At 39.8% G+C, this 12425-nt stretch overlaps 1 protein-coding gene across 4 annotated transcripts in view; it reads right to left on the reverse strand.

The window, feature by feature from the left end:
- UGGT1 (UDP-glucose glycoprotein glucosyltransferase 1) overlaps nt 1–12425 on the reverse strand; it is an 87227-nt gene that overhangs the window by 21756 nt on the left and 53046 nt on the right. For all 4 annotated transcript variants that reach the window (XM_075938349.2, XM_075938348.2, XM_075938346.2 and 1 more), the window contains 5 exons: nt 11568–11663; nt 9458–9560; nt 7654–7733; nt 6606–6795; nt 3830–3988 (listed from right to left, as the gene is read on the reverse strand). In XM_075938349.2, coding sequence (XP_075794464.2) covers nt 3830–3988; nt 6606–6795; nt 7654–7733; nt 9458–9560; nt 11568–11663 — 628 coding nt within the window. The remainder of the gene's footprint in view (nt 1–3829; nt 3989–6605; nt 6796–7653; nt 7734–9457; nt 9561–11567; nt 11664–12425) is intronic.

Here is a 12425-nt window from a genome sequence, read left to right on the forward strand (position 1 = left end):
TCACTGGCAAAAAAGCAGTTCAGTGGCATGATCAGCTTTACTGTGCCAAAAGAAAATTCCAGTTAGGATACCAGAATCCAGTCAGAAGTTACTACAATCCAAGTCCAAATGGGATGGACATGGCTGCATAGCGTAATTAAGTACAATCCATCAGTAATTTATTATAAAATCCTTGTGTTTACTTTTGTCTTGACCATTTTTAGGCAGCAGTGAGGAGACAAAGATTAGTGACTCAGAGCTGAATTTTGGGAGGCTGTCACCATGGAAGACTTGGTTAAACACAATACACGGTGGCACCTTACATAGTGTAGGAAGTACAACAAACACTGTATTTGGCAAGGTTGGAAAGAAAGTACTTGAAGCATCAGGGTTAAGTTGAAGAACCTAGAACAAGTGACAGCTGTGGGAAAGGCTCACTTTATAGTAGGTCCCATGGGGCATGTTTCCAAAACACCTGATCCTTCGGCAGTAAGCCTGAAGCGCATCAAGCACAATTTCAACACACGAGCCATCATAATGAAGCTGCCGCCTTGCACTGTTCAATGGAATGTCTGTGTAATCACCAAGAGGAGGTGGACATTAAAATTACCTTGCATACTATCAGTACCCGAGAGAGGTGCTAGTAAAGTTCAGGTTTTATCTGAGATGCTACTCCAGACTTTCGCAGGATTCTGTTTTTGTGCCTACCTCTGGGGAACAGAATCACTGTATATCCCTCAGAGGCGTGGTCCTATCACTTGGATCATTACAAGCTGCCATGCTTTCATATTTTCATGCGCTCTCAGGGTGTGCACTATTGGACGATTGGCTTGAAAGACCAAACTGTCTGATTGGAAAGCTATGTATTCAGTCTTCAAAGATCACTCTCCTTGCTCTGAAGGTGTTTGGAACAGCTGAGGTAGTCACTGATGTGGTCCGAAATGCACTGGAAGCATCAAATGGAAAGTTTACCATTTGAAAACCAACACTGTGACACTTACAGAGCTACGATGATGTATGTTTTTCCAGGAACCAGACAAATGAAGAGAAATCACCTCCAGCGAGGAGTGTGTTTATACGTGCAAACAAGAGGGTAATTATCAAGCAATGAAACGGCTCCGGGATGATCCAGCACATCCAAAACTACCTTCCCCTTGTGGGCATGGATAGGTCTTGGAAGATGGACTGATCTCATCAATGATATGTGAAGTACCAGGCACTCGCAAATCTTCTTCAATTCATCAAATGCTTGTATGCAAAGATCAGCTGCTAACCACCCTGCAAATGTTATGCCAGCAGCCTGCCTTACAGGAAGGCTTGTGAGCGTGGCACAGATCAGTGAGATAGCATGTCTAGCAGCGGTGCCCTAGACGGAGATTAGTGATAGAAATGTAGCCGTGTTAGTCTGGGGTAGTTGAAGCAAAATGCAGGACAATGTAGCACTTTAAAGACTAACAAGATGGTTTATTAGATGATGAGCTTTCGTGGGCCAGACCCACTTCCTCAGATCAAATAGTGGAAGAAAGTAGTCACAACCATATATACCAAAGGATACAATTAAAAAAATGAACAAATATGAAAAGGACAAATCACATTGCAGAACAGAAGGGGGATGCGGGGGGGGGAGGGGGAGGAAGGAAGGTAAGTGTCTGTGAATTGATGATATTAAAGATAGGGAGAGTGGGATGTTTGTGAGTTAATGGTATTACAGGTGATAATTGGGGAAACTGTCTTGGTAATGGGTGAGATAGTTCAAATTCTTGTTAAGTCCTTGTTGGCAAGACGGAGATGACACTGATGATGACTTCGATGAATACGTTTTCATTCCTGCATGTCAAGGGTAATATCATATATAGCTACACTGGAATGTTTACCCGGCATCGCTCGGGTCCTTAACTGAATTAATTTTATTTTTTCTTCGTTTGAATCATTGCTCTGAGGTGGGACTGGGGATAAGGGGTTCAGTGTGCAGGCTGCCCTGGGGAGAGAGGACAACCCTCGCCTTCTTTCACAGTGGCAGGTTGGGACCAGGTGAGAAGCGCCTCTCCATGGCCACTACAGCTCCAACAGGCACAGCTGGGGAGGGGTGATTGTCCCCTGGCTGGGGGCAGAAAGACACAAAACCAGACAAACTCTCTGAAATACATAGTAGATAACTGTCCCTTTCTCCACCCCTGCTCCCTGCTGCCACAATGGGGTTATAGCTGTCCCAGTCCCCATCTCTGGCCCCTTTCTATCCCACTGTGGTCATTATACAGTATAGCTGTCCCTACTTTCCATCCCATACCCCCTGCTGCTCACGTGTGGTCATTATATAGCAGAGCTTTCCCTTTCTGTTTTAAAAGAAGCAATCCCATTCCAGGCACATCCCATTTTCCAGGCACAACTGAACCCTTCACCTGCTTTAAGTTATGATCAGAGGAAGCTGCCTACCAAATTTGGTGGCTCTACCTCTTATTGTTTAAGAGAAGTTCTTGGACAGACAGGCAGGCAGACACACTTACAAACTTTCTCAAATATATAATAGATAATTGTTCTGGGTTTGTCCTCTGATACCATTGTGTTCATGGGCATCAAGCTAGAATTCTCTCCTCCAACTTGACCCATTTCTGATGACACTGTATTACCAACAATTCTGCCAAGCAGAGGAGCTGCAGGGAATGGGGAGAGGGCAGAGAAACCCTCCTGTCACTCTACCGAGGGTGACACCATTGAAATTATAGTTCTGTAGATTCTTACAAAGTAAATGACATCTCTTACCTTTCTATGAATAACTTGCCCGCAGAATAAGATTTTACTACCTTGTACTCCCAGACTGTAAAGAAATGTACTAGCATTTTGTAAAAAATAAAAGCCTGGCTAAACTTTGAACACTTTTGTGGTTAATTCTGAAGCACATCCCATTAGCAACTTGGTTGCTTTTTTAATTAAGTACATTCCCTTTTTAGAGCCCCAACACAAGGTCCTGTTCGTAGTGTTTATGATTACAAGAGACAACAAAACATAATAAAACCCCTTTTTCTAACTACCCAGAAGGTCAGAGGGGTTCAGACACAGAAAAGACAACGAAAAGGAGAACAAATGGGAGAAACTTTTAAAATGGTGACTAGACATGCTGTAGGAGAGAATAAGCTGAGACCATCATTATGAAGGAACTACTTCCCCTCCTAGGATCCTTTTTAGCAAAGCTATGGTGGTCTGCTGATCTAAGACATTATGAGGGGAAAAAGTTCTCTTTGGACAAGGTTCAAGCTGGTGTTGAATACAGCCAAGGCAGCCAAGATCACGCTCCTTGGATAGCCAAGGGCAACAATAGAACCAATGAGCAATCCTACTGTACTCTGAACAAGATGTGATGAAGAAGCCATGCTAGGAAGGAATTAAAATGGCAGCCTCATGGGAGTGAAAATATAAATTGCTATTATAAGGTCATTTTGGAGACACAGGCCAGCCTACACCAATTACATAACTGACTGGTTTTCCATGGCAAGAGTTTGTTCAATGTAATGCCAGTATTTTTAAGATGGCACACGACTATCTGCAAGACTACTCCTAGTAAACCAGGGTACAGAGTGACCAAGAGCATCTTGATAATGACAACGGACAGCCCTCTCCAAAAGCAATACTTCTGCCCGTGATAATGTAAGGAATAAAATGCTCTAACGCATCTACAACTGAAACCAAACTTGCAAGATCCACTGGGTGCAAGCAATATTCACATGTATTAATCTATTAAAAGGCAACCCGTACTTACAAAAGACCTCACCAATAGAGTCTGCATCTATTATAAGCAACACAGAGAAAAGAACCTTGCAGGTCATATACTGCCTGTATAAAACTGGTCACTTACTAAGTTGGCCATCACAATGGTATCAACGATGACAGGATTGGCTGAAGTTCCCAGTGTAAACTGGAGTCCTCGAGGTGGCTGTCCTGTAGAGATGTCGTAGCAGTGTCCTTCCAGGAGTAGATACTCCAATTCATATTCTGCAGCTACTATATTATCCACCTGGCCAAAAAAAGCCATTGCGGCATTTAGAAATATAGCCAAAAACATCAGTTTGAGATATTTGCTAGTGACTGGATTATGCTCTAAAATCTTCAACTCATTTTCTCACAATTCAATTTAAGTTTTTAAATAAAACTTTATTTTGGCTCAGAGTGGTGTTTTGGATGGATTACTAATAATTGCTATTAGAGTAGCCCATAGAGCCCCCAGAAGAGATTAAGACTCCACTGAGCTGGGCACTGTATTTATACACAATATGAGACAGTCCCTGCCCTGAAAAGCTTACAGACAAAAGAAAGGGTGGGAGAAAAGAAGCATTTTGAAATGGAGAATTTAGGCAGAGAGTGCAAATGACTTGCCTGTTATCACACAGAATCTGTGATGGAGCTAGAAAATGAACCCAGATTGAGTTCTGTCCAGTCCAAGACCATCCTTGATTCCCAATTAATTTTAAATAAACATTTGTAATTTAGCCTTTACATACAAACACATATTTTCATACTGCCCATAATATGCTAAGTGCTGTTTGAAAGACTGATGAAATAGACTGCAAATAATGCAGGACAAATCTGCAGAGCAAAATTACCCACCCAGAGTTCTCAATGCACCTCAATCCTAATCCCCTCATATCTTCGTCTGGGACCTTCTCCTGAGGAGATTATCAATTGTGCAGAATGTTATGGTAGTTTATGAGATGGTCCAACCTCCCTGCTGCTCCAGAATGCCCAGTTTGTCAGCTTTAGTGATCTGCATCTCAGAGATCTCACACACAAAAATGCTGCCAGTGACATGGCATGGTGAACAGATTAGAAGAGTCTCAGATAAATTCAGAATATTTCCATGTGTCTGGGCACAGACCAGGAAAATATAATTGGTAAAAAATAAATCTTGAGGTCTAAAATTATTAGAATTGTCCTTTAGTTGCTCTTTTATAATTTAATTTTAAGACACTAAATTAACAGTGATACAAATACAATTTTCTTTACAATTAGTACAGGATCATTGATGCTTGTGCCAACCATTCTATCTAAAGTATCTGGCACTGGACATTATCAGATGTTAGGGGGATGCAAAAATAAAAACGAGGGCTTGACAATTTTCAGACAATGTAATCCAGGTTGACAATGGCCAAAAGTTATTTCCAACTGTTGGCTTTTGAGTGGCCTACATGAAGTGATTTGTTGGTCTTGCTCCACTTTGCAGTGGACAGAAGTCCATATCATAAGAGCCACCTTCTCAGCTGGCACGACTATGGACAATCTCAGCAGACAAAGCCAAGGACTGAATGGTTCTGGAGACTGAACTACCCTCTCACCTCTAGAGGTGGTTCCTCCAGGTCAGGGTTGAGGCACATTGGTGGGGAAGCTTGCACTGCCACTGCCCAAGCCAAATCTGTTCTGTGGATAAATAGAGGACTTCAGCCTCCAGGGCACTCAATCTGGCATCTTGCACATACACTAGATACACACACAATTATTTTTTAAATAAAATCTAATTGTTTCTCGTTAACAGTGCAATGGCTTAACCCAAAGGGGGGGGGGGGGGGGGAGAGACACTTGCAGACCTGCTCAGGCTTATCAGCTTGTGCTTTGAAAGAGTTGTTCATCTTGCATCACTTAGCAATTTCCTAGGCTGAGTGTAGGTGATTGTGGCGAACCTCGTAATGCAGGTGAGGAGACCTCAGTACTAGCATCTATGACCTGATTCGCTAATGTTAGTTACTAGACTGGGGAGTCAAACTCCTGTCAGTTTACTCCTCCCTCCCTTTAAAGCTTTTCTAACTGCCAGCCCGTGACAATAAAGACAGATATACTTCCTTTATTCTACTATCAGCATTCTTGGATTATACATGGATTCCTCTTTTGATTTCACTTCTTTCCTTGTTGCTTTTTATCCACCTGCCCTTTAAAGATTTCTCTGATTACACGTAAGTTTTAAAGGGTTACCATCAAATTGAAAAACAAACAAACTCATTTCTATCTGAAAATGGTGAACCTAATATTATGAGTACTATAAAGGAAAGACAAGAGAACATTTATTTTCCAGTTTCTTTTGTAGGTTGTCAGTTTAACTATTTGGTAGTGGTGCATGCTCTATTCCAGCACCTGAAAATGGGTATCTACCATGACAGCAACAGCAGAACTGAAAATAAAGAGGAAGCAAACAGTAGACAAGTGTGTGCTAAGAAAGAAAGGGGAGGAAACAGGTGGGTGGGCCTATACACTGAGGTGATATTCTCCTGCCCATCCAAAAATCCCTCAATAAACAAGAGCTGAAAAAAACTTTAATTTTGAAATAATGGGTTTTAAAAAAAATTCAAGACACTATTTATATGGAGCATGATCAGAAAAACTGATTTTAAAAATCAATTAAAATAAATAAATAAAGTTAGAGGCCTGATAAAAAGGTTTCTCTTTTCTAGTTCAGGACCATTTCTATGAAATGCTGTTTTTCTGTGGAACCTGCACTAAACTTGGGATGGGTAAATGTGGCTCTCTCGGATCTTCCCCACCTATCTAGAGCATTGCATTGTTTGAGCTTCCAAATTCCAAAGATGATTCCCATAAAAATCTCACACAAGCACATTAAACAACTAGGAAATGATGAAGCCTCTTACCTCTTCTAAATAAATGTTATCAAGATCATAGGGAGTTCTGACAGACTCCACCATCCAGCTCTCAGGAGTATTTAGGTTCAGAGTGAACAGTGGAGTCTGAGGCATATCCAAGAACTTGGCAATCGGACCAGGAGCAAAGTTGTCGTCAGCTGTGAAAGAAATCTCAGGCTCCAAAACGTAGCGATAAAAGCTGAAATTTCAAAAGGAAAATCCTAGAATATCTGGCTGCTATGTTTCATGCCTTTTAACTCTCACTGACAATCATCTTTGCAAAGGATAGTGTCAGAGACTCTGAAACTCCATTACTGGACATTTCTTCCCTTCTTTGTATGGGCTCTTTGCCTAAGAAATCATGCTTAAAAACAGGTCTGATTTCATCTTGACTAATTAAATCCTTTCCTTTACGGAAAGACCTAGATTCACATTCTGCAGTCTCTTACTGAATAGCTACAATATCTTGATATTGCATTTGAACCACTATAGTTAAAGTCATAGCAGAGATTCTAGAGACTGAGGTGGGCATTATGCCGAGACATACTGATTTTGATAAAGTTTTCTTGAGGGAGAGAGAGATGGTACCTGCATTGTATAGGCACTTAAATTCTATGGGCACATAGTTAAGACAGTGGTGTGGAATGTGAGAAATTCAGGTCCCTGCACTGCCCAATTCAGAGTGGTCAAAATTCTACTCTGAATCAGGCAGAACAGGTAACTGAAGTTGGCTCTCACACAGTCCATGCTAGTGCTATACCCACCAGTTTCTAGACACAGTCAGACAAACACACACCCCTTCCTGAACTGAAAAGCTCATTTTCAATCCCAGAGAGGGCATTTGAGCAAAAACATTCAGAAGGGTTAGTTTTCATTGCACGGTAGAACAAAAACTAATTTTGAAACCTCCAAGGTTGTCATGAAATAGAACTGTGGCCCTCAGGGCATGACTGAGAACAACTCAGAATTGCATGTTTATCTCCCGTAAATTTTCCCCGTAAACATTTTTACACGGCTGTTTACACTAAGATTTTTCCCCCAACATGGTATTCCTTACCTTTTCAGAGGCATGTCAGAAAGTTTGGACTGGCAGTTCATAAAAACTCTTAGATTCATGTTTATCAGTTGGTTCAAAACCTAAAAATATGAGAGACACATATACCCTAAAATTCCTACTGAAGAGACGACTACTTTTTTTTTTTGTAGATTAGGCCATCGTGAGCATTTAACAATCTCCCTTTTCACTCTGCGTTCCACAAATTTTATTTAATTGGTGCAGTGACTTATTTACCTGCTCTTCTAAGATTTTAAACAGGACTTTGGGAATATTCTATGTGGTAGACAAGATGTGAACATTCTCCCTCCAAAATGTTGTCTGTGGAACTGAACTTGTATAAAATGATCCAATGAAAAATTCTCAATTAGATAGTATACTGCAATTAGCATTAGTAAATTAGAAGTTAGTTATCGGATATATTCTATCCAAATGAATCTCTTACACATCTGAGATGCAAGTCTAAATTTGTCCTTGTCAGAACAAAAAATACTGTAAAATATGGAGTCATCTAGGACTATGTCTACACTAGTTTTCTGCTGGCACAGCTATGTTAGTCAGGGGCATAAAGAGGGATAATCTTTGAGGGCATGTCTACACAGCAGGCCTAAAGCTGAAATAAGCTACGCAACTTCAGTTACGTTAATTGCGTAGCTTAAGTCGAAATAGCTTATTTCAGCTTTTGGAGCTGTCTGCACAGCATGGAGTCCAAGAAAGAGCACTCTTCCTCTGACTCCAACCCAAGCCCTGCATCACCTCTAGAATTAGTAACAGTGGTAAATGGGGAAAAAAAGTTTTTAATTTAAGTTTTTAATTTTAATGGATCACAGGTTGAGTGTTGCTGTGTGAAAGGGTTCATCAATTCAAAAGTTTGAGAAAGACTGCTCTATCAGTTTTGCTAATGTTGTGTGGGCAAGTGGTTTACTATGCTAGCAGAACTCTTATGCTGAGTCACCACTAGGGGTCTATGCCAGCACAGGTTCTGTAGTACGGACATGGCCTATGTTTTTGATACAAAAAAACAGGACTTTGTAGCACTTTAAAGACTAACAAGATGGTTTATTAGGTGATGAGCTTTCATGGGCTCATCACCTAATAAACCATCTTGTTAGTCTTTAAAGTGCTACATAGTCCTGTTTTTTGTTTCAGCTAGACTAGACTAACATGGCTACATCTCTATTACTATTCTATATGTTTTTGACGTTTGGCTTCCACACAAAGACTGATTTTACATTAAAGAAAAATCCTAGTGATCTAATTATTAGAGCTGAATGGTTTTATTTTAACAATTTTATACTTTGTATTTCTAGAGAGCTTTCCAATCCATGAATTCAAAGCAGTTTAATTTTGCAAAGCCCACAACCCTTCTGAGAAATTAAAGTTAGATTTAGAACTCAAACTAAGATATCCCCCACCTCTGGCTTTTCTTTCCAGTTTAATTAATAAACCCATTACCACAATTTGCAAGCCTGTTAGTCTATTTCTTCAAATAGAAGATGATTTCCAGTAGATAATTTTATGAATAAGAGATGTCAAGGAGTATCAAAAGTTACATTCCAACGTGACTAACACTATGCACTTCACATAATTGAAGCTTCTCTCATACTGACAACATAATTTCGCGTTTCTCCTGATACCATAATTCTCTAATGCTTTTTTACTGTATTGTAGGCTTCGATCAGGCCCTTATTCAATTCCTACAAATAATCCATTTAAAAAGAAAGAGAAACAATTCATAAATACAGAACTAACTATATTGTAAAAGATTTTGACTGCTGATTAATGCATTACAATGCTGTATATATACCATAAGTAATGGAGCAAGTCTTTGAGCATCTCTGGTAGCTGGATCAACAATAGCCACCACATCAAAATAGGTCTCTCCCTCCTTTGGTCTGAGTTTAACTGCACTAAACAAAAAGAAAAGAGGACAAAGAGTTAAAAAAGCCATTTTAAAGTGACAGATTTATGGCTAAATTAACAACAAACCACTCAGTTCTTAGAACCTCAAATAATGTGGGTGAAAGACCTAGCAAATTCTTAACTCAGGAAGGTGCTTAATAGGACTACTCACACATAGCATAGATATGTGCATATTTAAGTACATTCATGAACTGGGGCCTCATAGCCTAAGAATCTGTAGGCTGGGTGCTAGTTATATTGATTTTGATGGAATAAACTGGCCCAAAAAACAAATGACTGTCATGGTCCAACATTACATAATTTTAAATAGGGTTTGGTACAGAAAGACTTAACCCTACTAGTCCCAAAGCAAATATACCATTAAAAGTTTTCAAACCTTTTCAGATGAGAAGGAAAAAACCCAGTTAGTCTACATTTCAAATGCTTTTAAAGTGAGCCTTTTGTTTTAACAATATCCTTTGCTTCCTTTCCCTCTAGCAATAGAGAGTCTTCAGAAGGAAAAGCCCATATCTGAAATAGTGTCTTAGATTGTACAAAATATGGGGAAAAGAGAAAAAAATAGCTAACATAGGTTAAAGCTACTGTTTTTGCTATTGCTGTTGAAGTCCTAAGAAAAAAAAAATCTACCAAGGGCTGTAGTGAATTCTCCTTCACAGATAATTTTCAAATCAAGACTGGATGTTTTCCTAAAAGATCTCCTCTAGGAATAATTTTGGGGAAGCACTCTGGTCTGGGTCTCTCAGAACGTCAGATCAGATTATCACAATGGTCCTTTCTGGCATTGGCATCTACAAAGAAGTCTGATCCCTTTTCCTAGAGGTTATAACAAACATATATGAGAGGGGAAGACAGAAAATACAGGCTCTCTCGCTGATATTAACTTTCACTTGCAACTGTACTGCTGGAAAAGCACACAATCTCATTAGCCACTACTTAGAGGCTGCATCTCTATCATTAGCCACTCTGAGACTAGGAAAATTCATACCGACATTCAGGCTATAAACTGTCTCTTTGGCCACATAGGCTTTGGGCAGTTTTGCAAAATATAAACTTGGCCAGCTAAGCCAGATTCTTATTAGAAGGCAAAATAAGAAAGAAAAGACACTAGGGTGGGGAGGTTGGTTTGTTTCTTTTGAGGGCCAGGGATGGAGAAAAGAGGAAGGAAGCAAAGACTCATATCTGAAGCCGTGTGTGGGATCGGAGTTGGTGGACGTGGCAATGTTATCTGAGCACCTTTTTTTGGCCTGGGTTGGTCAGGACATCTCTCAGGACACCAATAGGGATGGCAGCCATGATAGCAATGCTTGCTCCTCCCAATCCACCCATCTCTCAGCCAGCAGTTTTCAGAGAAGCTTCTCCACTTTTAAAAAACGTTTCTTTTAAAGTCCCCAAAAGAGAGAGACGTGCATAATGACTCAGATCCTCATTTTTTGGTCCAACAATTATGCCTAGTTTCTGACACAGCAATTTAGGTACATTGTAAACCAGAAAAGTGTGGAACAACAAATCAAAACATGATTTTAACAGTCCTAGAGTTATATTCATAATCCTTTTTTGTTTCCACTGATTCAGTCTGTCTCCCTTTTGCATCTCTTCTCCTCAACATTATAGATTGTGACATTTTATGAACTTTACTCACTTCTTATAACTGATCTTACAATTAGGGCTAATTTGTAAGCCCAATTATTACAACATTGTAGGTAAGCTTCCTAGCCATTTGATCTTCACTCAAACAATTCCTCATTAAATGTTTTGTTTTATTATGTTTCATGAAACACAAACCTTCTCTGAAGCATTACTGTGCCCTGAGACTATTCTACTGATACACATATGTAGCAATAGAAAAAATGCAGGGAGTTAACTTAGGATTTGCCATGATGATGATAGCGATGATTCAAAGTTGAATAGGATATACAGCTAACATACATCAGAGACAAGGAAGAAGAAATACACAGGTCAATAAATATACTCTGAATTTAACAGCAGTAGAATACCTGTATCGGTCTTCAAAAAAATGATATTCAATCCTTGCCTCTCCTTTTGGCTGAGCAGACAGAAGAGCATCCACCTTCATAACCAAGTCACTTGCACTGGAAGAGAGGAGGTTTTCAAGTACTCTGAAGTATGTATTTCCCTCAGTATCACTGAAGATTAATATACACAAAATAGAAGGCCCAATTTCTAATCTCTGGGTATGTAGACTACAGGGTTTTTTCGAAAAAAGTGGCCTTTAAAAAAAAAAACCACACCTTCCCCTGCGTCTAGACTGCTGCTGCATTCTTTCGAAAGTAAATCAAAAGAACGTGGCAGTTTTTTCCACCACGGAAAATCTCATTTTACAAGGAAGAACGCCTTTTTTCGAAAGTGCTCTTTCGAAAAAAGGCACTATGATATGCAAACTGTGCTTTTTTGAAAGAGAGCATCCAGACTGCCTGGGTGCTCTCCTTCGAAAAAGCTGCTTGCTTTTTCGAAAGTACTGGTTGTAGTCTAGACGCTTTCTTTCGAAAGAGGCTTGTAGTCTAGACGTAGCCTTTGATGCATGGACTGTTTTATACTGCCTCTCAATCCCCTCCCACACCTTTATTGTTCATGTACATGTACAGTAGTGCACTTTTGAGACATGACAGTGTGGAAACAGATGATGCAAATTTCTAAAATTAAAATCTAACCCAGAGAATAGGAGCTATTATCCTCTCTCTCCCATCACCCTAAGGTCCAAATATTTCTCTGAGGAGACTGAAGATCTAAGCTCCCATAAGGCATGATCACCAGCAAACTGAGACTAGAGTGGACTCTGGAAAAAAGTCACTCCATTATATGCAAAAGGAATTAATTGTTGAGCAAAACAAATC

This window comes from Pelodiscus sinensis, chromosome 10 (assembly GCF_052426305.1).
Source record: "Pelodiscus sinensis isolate ZL-2025 chromosome 10, ASM5242630v1, whole genome shotgun sequence".
In the NCBI taxonomy this organism is placed as follows: Eukaryota; Metazoa; Chordata; order Testudines; family Trionychidae; genus Pelodiscus; species Pelodiscus sinensis.